The following is a 22,277-nucleotide window of genomic DNA, read 5'->3' as shown; positions in this document are numbered from 1 at the left end:
ATCATTGACGTTCAACAGCAAAAAGGGAAAAGAAAAGGCGTAGGGTATAAGGCGTGTCCACCTCATTTGAGACACAACTATACCAAAATGCCCGATGAAGAGGATATGCCTCGGTATGAACCTAGTGTGCCTCTTGATTATGAGAAAGTTACTACTGGCCTAGGGTTCAAACCGGACAATTCATCGGAGGGCTCATCTGATAACAAAGAAAAGTCATCATGTGCTTCAAATCAAAGTCCTCCAACTATTGAGGACTATGATTCTTCGGATGATGAATCAGATTTGAGTGACCAGGATGAATCACTTGATGAGACGAAAGGAGTAGATTCCAATTGAGAATCATATTCTTTGTGATCCTCCTACTCCTGCCGTGCAACCTGTTGCCAAGCAAGTGATAGATCCTGCCAAGGATGTCAAAGATGACAAGGAATGTGTGTCTGCTGTTAAGAGCAATAACTTGTTGTATACTTTAGTCGGTGATAGTAAAATTTATTTAGACAAAGATTTTCCAATCAAAAACGTCAATCAATCTTTGATTGACAAAGTGTTTGAAGATACTACAAACAAGTTTTTGGGAAAGACAATTCTAGGAGTTGTGGTAACTCAATGTGACCCAATTCCAAAAGCTGAAATCAGAAAACAATTTGGAAAACAGAAATCACCGACAAAGCAACAACCAATTGCTTTTAAGGGTAAACAACAACAACGAGCTCCAAAGCCAAAGGCTAAGGTTGATTCAAAAGGAGCTCATTATAAGAAGAAAGCAAAAGATGTTAAATTTGTAGCATCAAAGGGTACGGATAAAATTGAGACTTTTGAAAACAAATCAAACACCGATTTTGTACAACAAGTCAAGATTTTGAAACGTAATAGTGATAACAATTACACCCAACACACAAACGGGTGTGATGAAAGAGCAAGTACCTCAGGTTCTACAGGTTCGACATCTGCCAGTCGATCAAATTCTCCTAAGTTTGTTGAAAGGAGAACGTGTTTCAAATGTGGGAAGTTTGGGCACATCATTAAAGACTGCACAAACTCGCCCAAACCAAATTTTGTTGAAAGAACCCCTTCTGAACAAGGTCACTCACAACGTCATCCTGTTTCTCCAAAACATGATAAAAGAACTGTTAAGGAACAAGAAACGAAACAACGACGTCATAACATCAAAGCTGTTGAAAAGGCTTTAAAATCTGAAGTCAAAACGGTTAAAAGGAAACCTAGTTTGTCACAACCATTAAAACCAGAAATTGTACATAATACACAATCTGGTAAACAAAAACAAGCTTGGAGACCTAAATCGGGTGAAAGTTCAGGGGGAGGTGCTATGTTTGAAAATCATCAGGAAATTGAAATTACATTTCTTGATTCTCAGGGGCAACCTAAGTCTATGAAGGCTTGGGTCCCCCTCTCCAACTAATCTCTGAGTGAGTGTGCAGGAAGTTCCAGGAGGAACTATCAATAGTCATAGGATTGTTGATAGTGCAATGTCCTTGCACAAGATAGGCGACAGAAGAAATTGTTGCCTTTGATAGAGAGAAAAAGAAAGGGGAAGAGTTGTCTGTTGAAAGAAAGTGATAGCTTCGACAAATTGAAAATCATTTCAAAGTGTGATTGTTAATGGCTTTGATCGGGTCCCCGGGATAGATTCAAATCAAAATGTACGCACCTGTAGCACGTCTGAAGTTCAAAATCAACAAGATTAACGTGCAGTGTACATTTCTTCGCGGTGTGATTGAAGAAAATGTGTTCGTTGAACAAACCAACCAAGTGTGCGGATGCCTTGGCGTGGATTGAACAACCGCACACTACTTCTGAAAGAAAAAGACAAGGACCTTCGCTGGTGCAATGTGGAAGACCAGCCAGACCTGGAGGTTTCTGATCTTGTTGCTGTGAAGAGATTTCTCAGTAGCTACAAAACCGGCTTTGAAGTCCACACCGGGTGGATATCCAGTTTGGGAGAGCACTCAGATTCCTTGCAATGCATGAAACAGTTGCAGGATACGGTTTTAAATTTCTAATATCTCCTATATTTGTCGATATTTAAGCTGCTTTTTGAATTATCATCTCGTACAGCACTCTTTGGCCTGACACGTTGATCTTAAATATCACCTCACACGTGATTGTTTCACTATGAAACTCGTCAATGTTGTCATGGTCCACAATGCTTACCGACGTGCAAACTGATTTTTCCAAAATTCGATAAATCATTTCTGATTAAATTTAATTTTGGTAAACGGCATTGAGGTAAAACATGAGTTAATCTGACATCGGGAAATCGTTTTTGTAAATATCTTTATGTTTTTAAAATTTATCTTAGTTCGTTGATTTTAGGGGGAGTAAATCCAAAATTTGAAAATCCAAAAACATCGAAAAATTTAAAAACACAAAAACAATAGAAAAACAAAAATGAGTTTCCTGGCGAGAAAAAGAGAAAATGATAGTACATCAGTGGTTTGTCGAAACCTCTTCGAACTGAATGCAAAATCAAAAATGTTAAGCAGCTTTATATAAGATGTATCGGTAGGCTCGCAATCATTTTAAAGTGTGCAGGGTGATATAAACCTCAAATCGACTGAAGACTAGGTGGGAACCATTCATTGGCATATGGTCTTGGTACCGAAATTTCGTTTGATAGATTGCCGAGGTTCTGAGATATTCGGTCTTTATGCTGCTTATCATCTGGGTATCATGGTTGTATCTTTTACCGAAGAAAAATAACGGGGACGCATGTCTAGATCTTCCATGATACTATACATACGTGTACATATTGCATTCGACCTCAATAAGTGATCAACAATCACATGTCCAACAAATAAGTGATAATATATCACATTTGTCCGGGAGTCAAGTTCGTCTCTCTGCTGTACAAAGTACTGACCTGTTCACGGACTTGCTCCTGTGCCCTCATGCATATGAAAATCAAGTTCCTCATCAATAAGTGATTCTATCACATAGGGCTTGTTTTCAAATCAAAATAAGTGAGAATCTCACATCATATACGGTCAAACAGATGATAAACGGTATACTCACCGGTAAGATGAACTCTCGTGCATACCTTGATACGGGAATGTGTCGTGTGTGGATGAACACCGGTCGGCAAGTATAAATCGTACCTTAACGTATCCCCTCGCCATGATTACATCTGATAAGTTGAGCTTAAGTGGACAACAATACCGATAATTGTTATAGGATGCTTATCTAAATGTTAACTAATAGAACACAAAGAGCGTTTTGGCGTGACCATACACTGATATGATTCTCTTACCCTCGAAACTCGCAATATTTATTTACTGCTTTCGTTTTTGCATCTCTGTGTATATTTATTTATTGTTTTCCGTCTTTTCATTTGAAAAATGAAAAATACCAAAAAGATTTTAGGTGTGTTTTAATATAAACTTTAGAAAATCCAAAAAGATTTTGCTTATAGTTTATTTTTGATTGACCGATGTTGGACCTCGAGTCTATCCTTCCCAAAATCCTGATTTTAAGCCGGAAAACAATTGCATCTTCATAAACAGTCGAAGTTAACAGATCTTGAAAGTTAAAGAATTAAAATTGATCATTTTCTAAACTTTCAAACTGTTGTCGGTCGGTAGTTGATTGTAAAATGGTCACACATGTGTCATTTGTTTATGGAAACTATATTCCAAGCGGTTGTTCTCATTATGCGTTTAGATTTCTTGTGTGTGCAGATGCTAAAGGCGAGGAGAACATGTTCGATGACAAGCTTTGGAATGAAGACACGACGTGAAGGCACTCAAAAGATAAAATTGATCAAGTTGCCGCTGACCCTTTATCAACACCACAAGGATCTGAAGATTTGACAAGTCAAAAGATTCACGAGCATAACTCAATGGAGAGTTCATTCTAAGGGGGAGTTTGTTAACACACTTCCTAAATGAAATGGGGAGTTTGTTGATACACTTTCTTCTTACGACGCCTGAAGACTTTGAAGATCCTCCGACATGAAAGACACAGAAGACGAACAATCACAGAAGACGAATCCTCACGAGTAGCGTCCAAGGGGGAGTTTGTTGATACACTTTGTGTGGACGCGACTCGGCTCGGTTCAACTCGGCTCGGTTCGACTTGGTTTCCACATGGTTAGGTCCGGCTCAAGCCCGACGTCACGACATTCTTCCGTCGTGCGCCCCAGAGTTCGACACGCGAAGCACGGAGCGCTGCAAATCCATTCCCGTTTACACATCACCATGACATCATCATTGTGATGTCATGGTGATGTCACAAGTTTGTCTCATGCATGAAATTGGTGAAAGCTTATATCAGAAACGAATCTGGGCCAATTCTTTCTGTTTGTGCCGTGAAACTTGAAGTGGACTTTGTCATCATTTGTGCTTCTACTACATCTACATATCGACGAAACAAAGAATGATTATATTGTATGTCTACGAAACAGAATGCGTTTTGTCGACTTTAATGTTTCGTCGTGTCCTTTATGCGTTTCGTCGTAGTCTGGTCTGTGTCTAGTATAAATACTCCTCACAATTTCTGTGTGAAACTGATGAGTATGATGAGCACAGAGAGACTTAGTGAGAGTCCGTTAAAACATTGTTTGTATATGTTTGTGTTTGTACTCATCCATAATCAATAGATATTCAATCTTTTGGTTACGCGTGTTCTTATTTTACACTTTGTTTGGTTTGCACCGTCACGGGGATTCCGCACCCGTTACCGTGTTTGTGATAAACAAGAATAGGTTTACGTTATCGATCCACCGGAAAAACGGGACCTACACTTCCGCTGTTTATAATTCCGGTGTCTATCATTTATAGTCTCACCACCTAAACGTGTAGTCCTAGCCGGAGATAAACCAAACCAAACAATTAACCTGTGCTTAGAATAAAGCCCCTATTACAAAATAAACAGTGATCCACCATTCCTTCATGAAAGGCCTACGAGCCCAAAATATTAACCTACTTAGAATAAAACCCTTGTTACAAAATCGATGGAGATAAACGACCCTGGTTTGGCGATTTCAGAAAAGACTATTAGAGATGGGTTAGGTTATAATTAGGTGTTAAAAGTTGTTTATAAATAAGGAGTTGTGTGGCCATGTATCAGTATAGCATTATGCCAAATATGTGATCTATGTTTCCTAAAATTAGAGATGAGCATTTAGTAATACGGGTATATATTAATCAGTACGTGTTAAAATCGCATTATATGTCAGAACACTTGAGTTCCAAGTTATTTATATCCAGTGGCGGACCCAGGATTTTGTTTCAATGGGGTCCATTTTCGGGTCGGTCCTCGTTCGGGTCGAGTTAAAGTGAGGTTTGAAGTAGATTTTTAAAAAAAATAAGAAAAATAGGCTTATCAAGAATTGAACCCATGACCTCTTGATGGATAAGAGAGAGATTTACCACTACACCAGCTTTCTTTTTATTTCTATGGTGTCCACCTAATTGTATTTATGGGGTCCATATATAATTTAATATACCGAATCTACTATTTTTTTCAAAAAGATTGGGGTCCGGGGACCCCGGTGGCACCAATGTGGGTCCACCCCTGTTTATATCCTATCCCATACATAAAAAAACAAACAAACTTTTCATTGCAATTAAACCAAAGAATTTGTACTTAACAAATAATTCCAAATGGGAGTTTCAAAACACGCCTATGAAAGAAACAAAACAATCACACGAAAACCATTTGTTACACTAGAATTTTGATTGTAGCTGCTCCACCACACTTTTATCCACTTGGAATGCCTTGGCTAAGATATCTCCTGGAATTGGAGGATTAGCACCAAAAACAGCATTTGCAATTGTTATGGCACCAGGGTTTTGACTGCTCAATGCAGCAATAGCCACGGCATACCCATTACCGACGTTATGTTGGAAATGCACAAGTCCTACGGGGAACACGAAAACATCACCCTTTTTCAGCACCTTGGTGATAAAACGGTTATCAGGGTTGGATGTGACAAACCCAACTTGTAAAGTTCCTTCTAGAACCGTAAGAATCTCGGTGGCTCTTGGATGAATGTGAGGTGGGTTTTGTCCCCATGGCGCGTAGTCAATACGAACCATTGAGATGCCTAAAGTGTTTAGCCCAGGTAACTGAGCTGCAAAGACTGTGGTAACCCTTGATCCCACAGGGTTTGATGTATTACCCCTGAGGTGTAGCCCACTGAAGAAGAAATCCTCTGCTTGAACTTGCATTGGGTCCTTGCATACTAGACCATTCACTTTCACTGCACAGTAAATTAACATGATATTTTCCATTACATGAAAGCCGTTAAATATCATTTGAGTAATACTGTTAATTAAAACATAGACGACAACATATACCTGAGGCATTGGGATCGGCTACGCAAAAATCTTGGAGGGGTTTGGGCTCGTTGGCGAAGGCAAGGCAGGCAAAAGTAAGAGCTACAAAGCCCAAGAAGATGAGTTTGTTTGACATCTTTCTTAATTTGCTGAATAATAGTACAGGAACACAGTTGGTTGTGAAATAAGCTGCTTTGTGTGTGCATATATATAGAGTTAATCTGCATGAACCGACGCATGGCTCTTGAATCTTTTGTTTATTATTATGTTTCAGCATTTAGCGTCCTTCTGGTTACTAAAGAACCATTAATTGTTTTAAGGATTGCCGTCCAACGTGGAATCCATCCTGTAATTATATTAATCAAGTATGTTGAGAATCTTCATACAGAAGGTCAGCTCATGACTCAGCCGGCTTTTCAAAATATAGCTAGTGACTCGGTATGTAGTGCCAAGAATTGGTCAATATCTTAACTATGGTTGCAATTTTATTAAAGATTATTTTATTTTTTTTTTTTTTTTTTTTGAACGGCAAATTTGGATCACTGGCGGACTACTGGAGTATCATCGTGCCACCAGCAGAACCAGCCGATCATATCCATCTCCACTAGGCAATAATGCATGTACTATGTGGAGGGGAGTCAACCAATTACTGTAGAAATAAGTGATAAAGAGAAAGAAGAGAACTCAAGTAAAATTTATGACAATCTATCTATATAATAAAAGAAACCGTTTTTGGGACACTTGTCATCATATTAGACCATATAGATAATTATTATTTTAATTTAACCACTTCTAATTAATTATAGATAATCCTCCTAATAAATATTATTTAGTTTAATTATTACATTTATATTTATCTATTTACTTCAAATTCAAACTTATTTATCTACCTTGATATTAGAATAAATTATGATTTTGGCCTCTGTGGTTATATCACTTTTATCTTTTAGCCCAAAAAGGAATTTTTTAACATCTGAACCCTCAATGTCTTTTTTTCTAACCCTTTTGGACCCCAACGTCTTTTTTTCTAACCCTTTTGCCCCCCAAAAATAAATGGACGGGGTTAGTGTTAGAGGCCAAAAGGGTAAGGAAAAAAAAACGTTGGGGGCTCAAAATGTTAAAAGATTCATTTTTTGGCTACAAGGGAACCATAGGGGCCAAAATCGTAATTTACTCTTGATATTAACTATATATTTGAACGTTTTGTTTTAGTTGGTATCAAATAGATTTTACGAAACTTAAAATAAAATTAACTAATATTATTTACCATTTCTACATTTACAAGTTTTAAATAAATGGTTAAATTTATTGAGACTTCGTTACATTTACAAGTTTTAAATAAAAGGTTAAATTTATTGAGACTTCGTTAACAAATTCACTACAATAAAATAATCTATTTATATCAATCTAAATATATATCTGTACTATACTATATAATAAAACATTAATGTGTGACACATATCATTCATTGTAAGCATTTATTTTATGATTTTCTCGCCTCACTTCCACACTTATCTTATATTAATTAAAGAAATAAATAAATAATGAGCTAATATTAAATTTCATCGTACTTTAAAATTTGAATACCATTCTTCAATTTGTCTAATAAAATATTATTCTAAAATTTGAATTGTTAATTTAAAATATTTTTAAATAAAACAAATTATTTATCACAAAAACCAAACTTTGTATTAATATATGAAATATTTTTATTTTCATTATTAATAAAATATTATATCAATTTTATTACATAATTTATAAATCAATTTGTCAGAATTGGTACCAACATTTTATCACTCAAATAGATGCTGATTTGCTTCTTGAATAACATATCTTCTTTTAAAAAACCATCTTCACAATCACCATATCCATTGCGTATCGAGTAGTATCCATTAGTATATTGAAAGATATGACTTTTTTATTATTGGTATATATAATTAGATTTCTTAAACCCGTGTAATACACGTGTTTTTTAAAGATATACCTTTTTTTATTATTTACTATACAAAATTACATTTATTCGACCCATGGAATACATGAGATTTTTTAAGTTATAACTTTTTATTATTTGATATATAAAACTAAATTTATTCAATTCGTACAATAAACAGTGTTTTTTAAGCATATATATTTTTTATTATTTAGTATAGAAAATTACATTTATTCAATTCGTGTAATACACATATTTTTAAAGATGTAACTTTTTTAGTATTTGGTATATAAAATTACATTTATTCAACCCGTGTAATAAATGAGGTTTTTTAAAGACGTATTATTTTATTATTTGGTAAACAATATTACATTTATTCAACCCGTGTAATACACATGGTTTTAAAAGTATAAATTTTTTATTTTGTAAATAAAATTATATTTATTCAACCCGTACAATATGATTCTTATAGATATAACTTTTATTATTTAATATATAAAATTATATTTATTTAACCCGTGCAATAAAGGAGGTTTTTTAAGATATAATGTTTTATTATTTAGTATATAAAATTCATTTATTCAGCCCGTTCAATACACGGGTTTATAACCTAGTTTAACGCATAACAACCTTCGAGCGTTGAACACATTTGGAGAGTCCCACAAAACGACGAAGACGAAGACGATGATTAAAGGTTTATGTAATTTTTTTAGGTTTAAGTAATTTTAATTTTATTTAATTTTTTTAATTTATGTTATTTATCTAATTAATGTTAATGTTTTTTATTTAAATTTAACAGAATTTTTTATTTTTTAAATATAAAATAAACAGAAAAAATGTATGACACGTGTTGCACCACGCCACCCTTTCACGCCCCGTCTCACTCCCCTTTTTTTGCACCACGTCACTCTTTTAACACTTGCTGACCTAGCTGCCACATGTCGCATAAGGTCCCATTTTGAAGCCCCTCTACTTCGTATGGTTTTAGACTATGGGGTGTAGAGAGGCTTGATTTGGGGGCATTGCTCGACACTTGGCGAGGGTAGGATACACAAGTTAATACTCAAAAATTAGGGGTGTGGTGGCGCGTCCCTTAGCTGGGTGTGGCTAGCCATGTGGATTTTTTTTTGTTTAAACTATTCAAAATTTCATTTAATAAATATCACACACTATTTAAATTAAAAGATTATATGTAATATTTTAAAAAAAATACAAAGAAAATAAAAAAGATACAAAAAATTAAAAAAAACATAAAATAAAAAACTACATAAAAGTTAATCCATGTTATATTTTTTTTCATTATTTCTTCTTTCATTTTCAACGTTATTGCCAAGTGTGGGCCGGTAAGGTGATCGACGGGCATGGCAAGAAATTTCATATCTTCATGTTCTTCTTTTAGAGATTTCTTTTAATCGAACGACGCTTGGATATTTTTTCTGATCTCTATCCTTTGTTGTTGGAGGAAAAATTAAGTAAGCATCACAAAACTGTCTTCCTAGTGATAGTTTAAGTGCCGTAAAGTGCCTAAAACTCACATAAACTGCAGAATTCTGCAGAAAATCAACAAATTCAGCATTTAAACACACTTATATCATGCAGAAATGTGGTTAAATGGTCCTGAATGCTTTCCTAAGTGTCGGGAATTGAAACTCTCATAAAAGGGTACATAAATCACACTAAATTGCATAGTTTAGCACCTTAACGAACCAGTAACCAACCGAACAACCAGACGCTACCCGAAACACCAAATTTTCACTAGAAGCACTGTTTTAACATTACCAAGCTAGTTATGGTACCCGAACATCATAACACACTATATAAATATCTAGTAACTAAACATCTAACTAAACACTTGAATTTTAACCATAAACTAACTATATGGTTAATAGATCATCCTCATGAAAAACATGAACTTGAAAGAATATATTGTTTTCTTGTAAAATGATGATTAAAATGAGATGTAAGTCTTGTAAATCTAAGATTTCAAGAATGATTTTTCAAGAAACCAGTTAAAAATACAAGTTATACTTAATCTTGGTTTTTAAATAAATCAACCATGTTTTTAGAGGTTAAACAAGTGTAGAAACACATGTGTAACAAGAAAAATCCAAGAAGAAACATTTTTAGAAAATGTGATTATAAGTTGTAAAGAACTAACTTCTCTAAAAATGAAGATTTTAAATAATCAACCACACTTTGAAGGGTAACAAAACTAACTAAATACTCTAGTAAGTTACTACACATTTTTATAAATTTTCAAGTTCATTAAGTGGTAGTTTATGCTTGTTTTTGGCAAAATTGGTAAGTGTAGATTGTTTATTGTTGATTGTTGATTGATTGTGTTGATTTACAAAAGAAAATGATATGCCTTGAAGGCATGGAAACCTCCATTTTTAGGGGAAACTATGGCAAAATTTTTCTAAAAATTAAATAGTTAGAGAAATATTTCTAAACAAATATCTACGAGAATATTTCAAACCATGGATTTTCACATAAAGTTTGCCATAAATTTTGTTACAAAAATTATAAATACTGAAGGTTGGTTTTTATAAATAAAAGTGACTAAATATGAATTTAGGAAAATATATATTTAGATGTCACCATGTGTGTGATTATTTGTATATTATGTGTATTAGTTATATTATTTTAGGACTTGAAATAATATAACTCATCAAAATACCTTACAACCCAAAATATTACCAAAATTCCAAGAATATGAATATACAAAGAATACCCAAAATATTGGTGAAACCGTACAAAAGAATATAACTTACAAAATATTCCGGGAATATTATTCATAAATATATTTTTGGTAAATAATATTTTGGACACCAAAAGGACAAAAATATGAATTTTACAATTATTACAAAACATATCATACTTTTTACAAGGAGAAAATATATTATTTTTGGGCGAATAAAAATATATATATTTTTATTGGAATTATTAGAAGATATATCATTTATGGAAGAAATATATATTTTCTCAAACAAACATGAAATGCATTATTTTTGAGAGAAAATGTATTTTCTTACATAAACTTGAAATATATTACTTTTGGAAGGAAAATGGATTTATATATATTTTCTAAGTTAGACTTGGAAATATAATATTTTTGAGACTTGCATGAGATTTATAAATATTTTTGCCAAGGGAAAAATGATGAATAATTTTTCTAAGTAATATTCCTCAAAATATATATTTTGGAAATATATATTAATGTATTTTTACTATAAATATTCTTTCGGAAAAAAATATACAAAATTAAGTATAAGGATACTTAATAAACACAATAAAAATACGTATTCTCGTACGTATAAATACACAGGGAATACGACACCAATACATGGCAAAAATATACAAGTATAAGAATACGAATACAAATACACCCATCCTTGGGAAGGATATACATGTATAAATACTTGAGAAGTATCAAGCTAAAATATATTGTTTTAACTATTATTCCAACAATTTAGTAAATATAATTTAAGTTAAAATATTTGTTATTTTAACAAATAATTATATAACTTGGAATAATATTAAGGACACAATGCAACATAACTCAAAGACACTAAGTAATATTAAGTCAAGGCACGACCCGCTCGTCTAATAGATCATAGTACATTGTAGGTAGTCGTGTACACCCGAAGGAGCTTTGAGTTACCGCTGATTACGAAGAACGCAAGACTGTGAGTTCATGTCCCCCTTTTTTCTTTTGACTGTTTTTAGTTTTATAACTTCGGGGGTGAAGTACATGTTACATACTGTTTACAAACGATTATACATGGTATGGTTAGCTAAGGAAAGGTACTGCTAGATCATGTGAGTGACGGGTATAACGCTTAAGACCATTAATCCTCGTTGTAGGACTGAGTGATAGATCTATTTGGGTGTATCGAGCCCACACCCATGTGGACCGGGGATTGGCCCATGAGGTGACTGTGTCATCAAACTGAAGCCCGGTGCAAAATCTGCTAGGTTTGAGCCTTCCTGCATCACGTCACACATATTAATGGCCTTGCAAACCATTAATGATCTGTTTTCTGTTTTCCTTGTTTGTTTTCATACCAGGTGTTTACAAACGTACATACATTCACTGATTACAAAGGTTTATTCGTGCACACATACAAACACATGAACTCGCTCAACTTTTATTCCTGTTTTCAAACTACATGTATTTCAGGGAATTAAATGTGGATTTGGCGGGCGTTTGAAGGTTTCAAGTTATGTTGAGAATAAAAGATGTTATCCGGTGTCTTAGGATTTGGATAGTGTGTCTTATCCTAGATAAGACACATCTTTCAAAGCCTGGTTTTATTTAGAGTCTTTTGTCGAGTCCTTATGGAACTCTAAAACTATTTGTATGGTTTGTAATATGGATTCAAAGTCTGTGTTGGGATTTCAAAACAATGATGTTTGTGATATTTTAAACCTATCTAATGGATGATCATCTTTAGTTTTATCATATAGTTGTTGTTATGATTGAATGCAATGATATTAAGCAAGTCACACATAATCACGCTTCCACAAAATTAAAGTCAGGGTGTGACAATCAAAACCATGATCATGTGAGCTTAAAAACAAGGTTGTGACATGTAAATTCAGAAGTTTAATCCTCAAAAACTTTTCTGTGGAAAGACGTTGACGTTGATTTGCATGTGTCATTGCTTTGTATAGCACAAATTATCTATTTCTACTAATCCAGTGTTTCATATTCGCACAAAACACTTTGAGTTGTACTTGTTTTTCTTGAGAGAAAAGACTTCCAAAGTAATAATCAAAACTCATCAAGTAGACTTGAAGGACCATGTTGACTGATCTGTTTACAAAAGGTACGTTAAATTCTTAACATGATTTTATATGTGAAAAGTTAAACACAATAGATCTCTTTGCTCATTGATCTTTTAGGGGGGGGGGAGTTGAAACATATCAATGCTTGAGTTAATTTATCTTTATTAACCTGATTAATAATAAGTTTTATTTGTTTAATGGCTGAGGTGGTTTGTGGGTCACATTTGATTTACAAGAGACTTAGAGCTGGGCTTTGGAGCTGATATATAAAGGATCAGGGCTTTCCAGATGCTTCAGTTGAGATCCGTCTTTAATCATTCCTTTCTCTCTCTCCCTCTCTTTGTAGTTTAAGAAATTAGGATTTTCATTCGTTTTTTAATCAGATTCATAGTTGAGTAAATTTGTGTTTGTTTATGAGATTACCATGTTGATAATCTCCAGTTGTTGTATCGGTTATATTTAGAGAGTTTAGGGTTTTAATAAAAATAATAATCGGTTTGGGTATGTTGTTGTGAGTTGAATCTATTAGATTCGAGTAAAGTCCTTTTGAGTCCCAGTGGTTTGTGCATTTTAACCATTTGAATCCAAAAACCACACTTGTCTTGATTTGAGTCCGGTGGTCTCTAATGTTAACCATTCGAATCCAAAACGTAAACAATAACCAAATCAGAAGTTAACCTCTCACCATTTGTCATACACGTGAGGGAATTTATGTCCATCTACCCCATTTTTTTAATCTGAGCCCTCATGTAACATTTTTTGACCTAATTTTGACTCCATCACACTTCATCTTCAACCTTACATCTCTCTCCCCATTCATGATCTGCAGATTTAAGAACACAATGAAAGATCTCACACTTTGGTACGTTCGTAGTCCAGTATTATTACTTCTCATAAATTAGGTTATTTTATGGTTTAAACTATTTTCCTTATGATGCAATGTGACCTAATTCAATTTTGGTTTTTGTTTTTAAGAGATGGACCTACATTGATTTCTGTCCAAGTCTTCCATGGAGGTTATTTTGAGAATTATCCAGGTTATAGATATGTTCATGGTAAGATGAACTATGTGGATATGATAGATAGTGATGAGTTCTTAGTATTAGAGTTCAATGATATGTTTAAGATGTTGGGCTATTCTAGTGATATGATGAAGCGTATAACCATTTTAGGATTCTTGGGCAAAATTTAGATAACTACTTTAGAGCTCTAGGCACTGATCAAGATGCTATAAATATGTGGTAATATATAGATAGGGTAAAAGTTATTGAGGTTTATGTTGAACATTTGGTTACATGTTTGAGTACATATTTTTAGTCACCAAATGGGGGTAGCAATGTTGTAATCCAAGAGATTGTTGATGCTGGACCATCCAATCCATCTACATCAAGTAATATTAGAAGGCAACTTGCACTTGAACGGTTAGATCAATTTGGTAGTGCAGATGTAAATGATGGTAATGTAGATCAAAAGTGTGAGGTTGCTGATGTAAATGATGGGAATTTAGATCAAGACAATGAGGTTGCTGATGTGATTGATTGCAATGTTGATCAAGAAGATGGGGTTGATCATGTGCACGAGGGTAATGTTTATCAAGAGAATGAGGTTGATAATGTTGATCAAGAAAAGTATGATGATGATTCTGAAGATTCAGATTTCATGGTGGATAAAGAGAATGAGATTGAAGAATATGAAGTTGACATGGAGAATTTTAAGCCATGTGCGGAACAAAATGATATTGAAGGTGAGGACCTTGATGATGACAACCAGTATAGTATTATGTGCTAGATGATTATTTTATCATATTATAATTTTGTATTTAGATCCTTAAACCCGAATATAAACATCCCTTAAACTCCAAATCGATCACATTCACCCTTCTAATCTCGACAACCTCGTCACGCTTGGATAATCGGAAAGCATATGCAATATTTGTGAGTATACTCGATCCCATTTTACTTTTAAACACTTTGGTTGCAACATGTATTTTATACAAAAACACGCAACACTTGAAACTTGTTTTAATCACACTCTATCCACGTTTAAACATGAAACTATATGATGCTTGTTAATCTCATATGCTATGTAAACTTTTCGTGTCTATATGCTCATTAACTTCATACAAGCCTACCTTAACAATTATAGTGCTATAGGATCAACACACCGCCCATTAGTCTCAGGGCATTGTTAAGTCAAACATGTTAACTTCCTATTAGTCTCAAGGAAAGTCAATTTACGTTGTATTCTCAGGTTTGAACATATAACTTACACCGTTTCAGCATATTAGTAACTTGCATATTGTTATTCATGTTGGATGTTGGATATGAGCACGTTAAACATTTTTATCCTATATTATACTATGTATCAAACTTGTATACTCGCCAACTTTTTGTTGATCATATTTTAATACATGTTGCAGGTTGATAGACGAGATGATGCTAGTGAAGAAACAAGATTTAGGTGGACTTAGAAACACACCTAGAATAAACAATTATTTGATGTTATGGTTGAAACAATATTGTTCATGTTGAATCTTGTATGACATTTTAGCATTTTATGAAATTTACTTTAAATTATATTGCCATGTAGTGTTATGACGATTTGAGCGATTTGTTCGTCTCATCCCGATGTTTCCGCCATCGGTTGGGGTGTGACAGTGGCCATGTATCAGTATGGTACTATGCCATGAGATCTATATTTCCTAAAATTAGGGACGAGCATTCACCGGGTAACAATATTGTACCGATCATTGTCGGTACCGATACCAGTTTTTCAGGATCGGTTTGGTACAGTACTGGTATCTTGATTGATTTACCAGTACCGTACCGATTATTTTGATACCACCATACCTGAAGGGGTAAGGTCCCAAAAACCTCATAAAAAGGATTTGAGACCATACCACAAACTGGCCTTTCAACCTTTTAACCTTGCGCGGCCGCGCATTGGTCTTACAAAAGGGAGAAAGTAATCAATAATTTATAGTCGCGCGCCCAAAGGAAAGCATAAATCCTTGCGCCTTCTTCCATTAGCAAAAGGATTAAAATCCTGAGATCAATACTTCCGCCCAAATATCCAAACTTGGATATCATTTTACCCAGACTTGGGATTTATTCATCTGTGTCCACACAGTAAGGTGTCACACTAGATTACAGCAGTAATCCTCTAGAAAGAATATGATCGTGCACCACCCAGACGGTTATAACCGTCTGGACACGTGTCATTACCACAAGCATCCCTGAAATCACAACGAAAGCATGCAATTGGAGAATGATCTCCACTTAATCACTTTCCACGTGGCAATCCTCCAGCCATAGATCAAACCACGATCCGTGTGCATTCACATCGGATCGAGGCAACTTAACGTGGGATCAAAGAACTTAACGGAAGAAAATATAACCGCTACGGCGTTAGCATCTTCCGTCATCTTTTCAATAACAGGTTTTCCCTCCCAAACTCCCGGTTATAAATACGAGAACTGTTCAGGTATAAACTCAGATCACACTCACTTCTTAAATACTTTCTCTTCTCCATTACCAATACTTATTCTCACACCGGAGTCGGGTCAAGGAGAGAACCCTCTTCTCCCCTTGGCGAGGCTAACGGTGCTCTTTTTTGCACCGGAGAAGAAGTTCAGCAGCAACTGAATCAACCGAGAGAGAGCTAACCCTTTTATGCGGATTCAAACCCCCTAGATATTTCGGTTCCGACCATTTATCTAGTGTTTCTTCATTGGCGCCCACCGTTTTCTCAGTTTTTCTAGTTTCTACCTCGTTTCGATTCAGTTCATTCCATTTTTCTGTTTTTGCACATGGCAGAAAATTCGTCTTCTCACCGGCAACCTGGTCCTCGACCAAACGTCGGAAACAATTTACCAGTGGAAGGGATTGTAGAAGAGGCCTCAGACGATAATGAGGTTCAATCCAATCGAGCAAATGATCCTGTTACTCCAGGAATGTTACCAGCAAATCCCGCTCAATCAATTTTACCACCAGGAGAAACTCCGATATCATGGTATGTCCGGTCCTAAGGGGCATTAAACGCAGTGTACACACAGTTGTGTGCTCAAACTGCTCCCGTGACCCAATCACGAAGGCCGAGATCTAGAGCTCATGCTTCCCAGCGAGAAGAAACAACTTATGATGATATAGGCAGTTACCAGAGACAACACCATGGTGAACCACACCCTCCTCGAAGGCAATCGGTTCATGATAGGTTGGGTTCCCAACGGGACACTCACACTGATGAATCCGATCAAACATATCGTTTGAGTGCAAACACTAGCGTATTCAACAGACTGCAGCCAAACTATAACAAATGCAGGCCTCGAGCGGTTTATAACCCTGAGGCAGAGCATAATTATGACTTAGTTTACCGCCCTGCAGAAGCAGCGGAAAACTCGAAGTTCATACTGGAGATAGCTCTGGCTCCGTTGGAGAGGGCAAAATTACCATCTAACGTTGGGAAATTCAATGGGTTAACTGACCCCGATGATCATTTGAGAGTATTCACCAGCGCAGGGTTGGTTGGCGGTTGGACTCTTCCGTTATGGTGTCATTTATTTGTACAAACATTAACCAGCCCAGCGCGAATCTAGTTTGATAACCTACCGACGGGACAGATCGAGTCGTGGAAAGATCTGCGTAAAAAGTTTTTAACACACTTCAGCCAACAAAGGCGTTCCATGCGTGATACATCCGACGTCATGAACATCTGGCGCCGCGATGACGAGAATCTGGAGGATTTTATCACCAGATACAATAAAGAAGTGTTGGAGATTGGCGGTGTTAACGAATAACTAATCCGTGCTCAGTTTAAGTACGCGGTTAGATGTGACGACATGGTCAAGGTATTATCTGGAACAGAGGGCCTTCCCAAGAGTTGGGAAAAGATAATGGCGGCGGCCAAGGTTTATGCGCAGACTGAGAAAAACCTTACTACAAACAGGCCACCACCACCACACAACAGGCCCGCAGACTTAAGCGCAACCGGTGAGAGAAGGTTCAAAAAATCCTGGCGCGAGTCATCAGGAAGTCGTTCCTCTGAAGATGCCCGCACAACAATCAACAAACTCTCTGCACAAAGAGAAAACAAGCACGAAAATAGGGAGAGGTAGTGGACTCCCCTAACAATGACCCCGGCGGAGGTTCTGAGTACTGAGGACTACCAGTTCAAACCTCCGATTCCGATGAAGAGTAAACGTGGTCAAGATCCGGCGCAATACTGCGAATATCATAAAGACAACGGGCACACCACGAATAACTGCATATCTCTGCGCACGGAAATAGAGAAAGCCCTCAAAAATGGAGAACTTACGCATTTACTCCAGAATATGCGCAAGGAGATTAAGCAGATTACCCGGGGAGAAGAAAGCTCAAGCAAACGGGCCAAAACTTAAAGGACTCTATAGGTTTTCCGCAGAAAAGACATGACTTTTCAAATGCGGCGGAACTATCAGGGAGTAAGTTCCATTTAATTATCAAAAAAAAAAAAAAAAACTTTGTAACGCCTCTGAGCTTTATCCATGAATAAAATTACAAAGTTTCTATTATTTTTGTGTTTACAAAGTGCATGCAATTTCTTTTTAGTAAGCGCAAAAACATTATGGTAGTATAAAATAAGCTTCATGCGCGGTCAGTGATCACGTCACAAATGACCATAAACTCACACATGAGCTTCATAACAACTTCATTCGCCTTACTCAAGTAAAAGCAATTGTACTCATGCAAAATATTGTAAAGTCATTTAACAAAACAAATAGAAACATACTATTTTCAGCGTACAAATACGCCCTAAAGAGCTTCAAACACAGCAGTGTTTCGAATTCTTGCGCAACATCGCACTGACAAAACAAGGATCTACAAAAAAAAAAAAGTTGTTCAAAACAATTTCATCCTACTCTAAATCTTCACCCTCATCCGGAAAGATTTCTTTGAGTTGCGCCACGTGATCATCCGATTGCAGTGCCACATTTATCAACTCCATAACTGGAAGTTGCAAATTATTAAACTCCGTCTTCATGGAAGCAAGCGCAGCAGCAGTATTTACGCCAAAGGTAGCAGACTTGCTATCATCCCAGTTAACCTTCAGCGCGCTATTCACATGTTGGGAACATTCCGCGTAACCTTGCGCGTACCCATCTCGCCATGCAACAACCATCAAATTAGCAACAGTTTTATCCAGTTCTTCAGAGTTTAACACAGATTGAACAACCTATGAAATCAAGCGAAAATAAGCATCAAATAAGCGCATATATGATTTCGCAATAAAAAAGGGAAAAGGAACTTACACAAGCAATCCCGCGATCCTTCAACCAGGCCATATCATTCTTTAAAGGCTCAAGCTCGCTTTCCGCTGTAACCCGCGCCGTTTCTGAATTTTCCAGTTTCTCTTCAACCTCAGTCAAATGGCGGGAGGTTTCAGTATTTTCGGAATGCGCAAGCTCCAGATCCTTCTTTAGTTGTTCCTGGTCAGAAACCAAAACAGTAAGTTCCTCTAATTCTTTATCTCTAACGGCAAGAGTGGCTAAAGCTTGTACCTCTCGTTGCTCACTTCGTTCCCTATGAGAACGTGCCTCCACCAGCACAACTTCCATATCCGCTTTTCTTTCTTCAATCTTTCTACCTCCGCATCTTGGTTCTTCAGATTTTCAACTTCAGCCTTGAGGTTATTTATAATATTGCGAAGGTTTGCTTTCTCAGCATTATCCTTCTCACAAATTTTCCTCCAATTTTTGCGTTCCTCAGATAGAAGCGCAGCTTCAGCTTCAGCTTTTCTTTTCCAACCAGCAAGAGACCATTCCTCAGTCTTGCGCTCAGCTTCAAACTTAGCTTGCTCAGTCTCTAATTTAGCCTTCAACTGAGCCACATGTTTTTCATCTTTAGCAAACTTCCTTTGCGATGCTACAAAAGATGCCCGCTCTTTATGCATGCTATACCACTCACACACTATACGGTGAGTAGTAGAAACATGAGAAGCAGTTTCTGCAAGATAAGACTGATAGGTCTGTTCATAAGGCTGATTTTCCCGAAATTTAATCTCGCCAGGCGGAAGTTTCCCCTGCAACCAATCTTGGCATACACGCCAATCTGAGAAGGTATCACCTTTTTTCACATTCCAAACAGGGACATGAGGATCAGAAGCATCTTTCTCCGTATAAGTCCGGTAATAATATTCTCCCAGAGTTTCTTCTGGACGAATTGGAGACTGTTTATCAACACCAGCAGATGAACCTGTCTCCTCAGTTGTGACCTTCTCAGTATGCTCAGGTATAGCTTCAGAAGGTCTAGGGGGCGAAGATTGAACCTTTTCAGCAGTTTCCTTTTTTCCCAAATCTTGAACAACAGTTTCCGGGATCGATGGATTATCAACATCATTTACCATGCCCGGTTCAACAACCTTTTCAGCATCATCACCAACAGGCTTCTCAGCCTCAACAGATTTCTCAACACCTTCCCCAGCAACCTCTGAAGACTCTAACGGGTCTGCAACAGCAGCGCGCGGAGGAGTAGGGGGAAGTTCTTTATTAACCACAGATGGTATCTCTATAGGAACAGGGGAAACAGGAACTTCTAGACAAATAAAAGTTGTAAGAACTCCATCTGCTTAAAGAAAGCAAGGGAAAACGACACTTACCAGGAACAGACTCTGAAACAAATGCATCAAGGTTTCCCTTTCTGGTAATTTTCTTCCTCTGCACTTTCTTGGGAGGTTGATCCTCCGCATCAGTATCAGCTTGCTATCTTTTACCAACCTTCCTATGAACCAAATGCTCGCGACTAGAATTCAGATCGATAGGCTCATTCGGGTTAGAAGGAGGAATGTCGGCAGAATCCTTTGGTTCAGGCTTCGGTTCCCGCATAATCACTACAGGAGTAAGACCCTCCAAAGAGTCAGAAACCACCACATAATCACACCTGGAGACAGAAGAACGGCGCGTACCTTTCTTCTCTCCAACATTTCTCGCCTTCAAAGGTTGAATTCTAACAGTCTCACTTCTCTTCGGCGCGGAAGTGGAAGTAGTTGCGTGTTTTTTCTTTTCAGGGCCTACGCCCAAATTCAACAATTCACCTACAAAAGCGCAAGGCAAAAAATTACTCAAAGCAAAAAAGAAAGGAAAAACAGATATAAACTCACCAGCACCAGCAGCCGGTTGAACAGATAGGTCCGCGTCCCGCGGAAGAACAAAATTTCTCACAATACGATGATACCAGAGCTCCTCTTCAGGCTTCTTCTTGATAGTACCCATTCTTCCGCCTTCCCTCTTGAAGGCAACGACATATAGGGAAACAACTACATTTGAAGAGAGAACAGGTCAAAAAAAAAGTGGGAAAGAGAAAAGGCCCCAAACTTACTATGACCATCCTCCGTGTATACGGGTTTGTCATCACGCTCCATCTTCCAATTTAAACTCATGCCGGCTCCGACAAGAGCTTTCTCCGGCAACGCAATATTGGGCACATCCTTCAAATCCTGGTACTAGTTTTCATCAACTGGAGTCTGAAGTGTTTCGATCGGAATATCTTCTTTCCCTCTAAGAACCATCCTCACAGGAATTACTCCAGCTTTGATAAAAAAAAAATTTGCTTCCAATCATGAAAAGATTTTGGGGGTTGATGTAAAATCTTCTTTGCAGAAGCCCTCTGAACGAATGAATAAAATCCTTGGGTACAATGCATCTGATAAAAAACCCTAAATCGGGGAACGGTTGGCTCCACATGCATCGTCCGACATACAAATTCGAAATGTCGAACCCTAACCATACCAATAGGGTGAAGTTGGGAGATGTGCAGATTGTAAAATCCAAGAATTTCAAGGAAAAATCTGGTAACAGGCAAACGAAAGTTACCATCACAGAAAAAATCCCAAAAGAGGGTAATATGCCTGGCCGGAGCATCTGCTTCCGTTTGACCCTCTTCAGGATACAAAGCACCCCAGTTCTCTGGAAATTTGAGATTCTGAATCAGACCTTCAAAGGATGCTCTGGGCCACTTCAACGGTGGAAGTTCAATCGACATCTCTTCAACAAGATCCTCTTGATGTTCTCCGATTGACATAAGAGGATGAATGATGGAATTTTTTCTTAGAAAAAAAGGAATGACAAGCTCTTCAACAAAACAATGATTAAACAGAGAAGGTTACCCAAACGTTCTATATACTTATCGCAATAAATAGCATCGGTAACCGTCACAGCGACTGTTCCGGGTATCACAGTTCCCCAAGCAGCAGAAAAAAGAAATATCAGAACACACACGCGTTTACAC

At 36.7% G+C, this 22,277-nt stretch overlaps 1 protein-coding gene across 1 annotated transcript; it reads right to left on the bottom strand.

The window, feature by feature from the left end:
• Positions 1-5,557: 5,557 nt before the first annotated feature.
• Positions 5,558-6,532, bottom strand: LOC110881862 (putative germin-like protein 2-1). Its single transcript, XM_022130010.2, has 2 exons — positions 6,318-6,532; positions 5,558-6,220 (listed from the first exon to the last, which is right to left on the bottom strand). The coding sequence occupies exons 1-2, from the start codon at positions 6,430-6,432 to the stop codon at positions 5,685-5,687; spliced, it is 651 nt and encodes a 216-aa protein (XP_021985702.1). The 5' UTR covers positions 6,433-6,532; the 3' UTR covers positions 5,558-5,684.
• Between the last annotated feature and the right edge of the window lie 15,745 nt (positions 6,533-22,277).

Source organism: Helianthus annuus, chromosome 3 (genome assembly GCF_002127325.2).
Source record: "Helianthus annuus cultivar XRQ/B chromosome 3, HanXRQr2.0-SUNRISE, whole genome shotgun sequence".
In the NCBI taxonomy this organism is placed as follows: Eukaryota; Viridiplantae; Streptophyta; class Magnoliopsida; order Asterales; family Asteraceae; genus Helianthus; species Helianthus annuus.
The sequence above is the reverse complement of the archived record's forward strand: the minus strand, read 5'-3'. Positions and strand labels throughout refer to the sequence as shown.

Excerpts from the sequence above, each read along its gene's own strand:
- LOC110881862 (XM_022130010.2), bottom strand. The coding sequence starts at position 6,432 with ATGTCAAACAAACTCATCTTCTTGGGCTTTGTAGCTCTTACTTTTGCC. Across the intron at positions 6,221-6,317 it reads AGCCGATCCCAATGCCTCAG|TGAAAGTGAATGGTCTAGTA; the intron begins GTATATGTTGTC and ends TTTACTGTGCAG.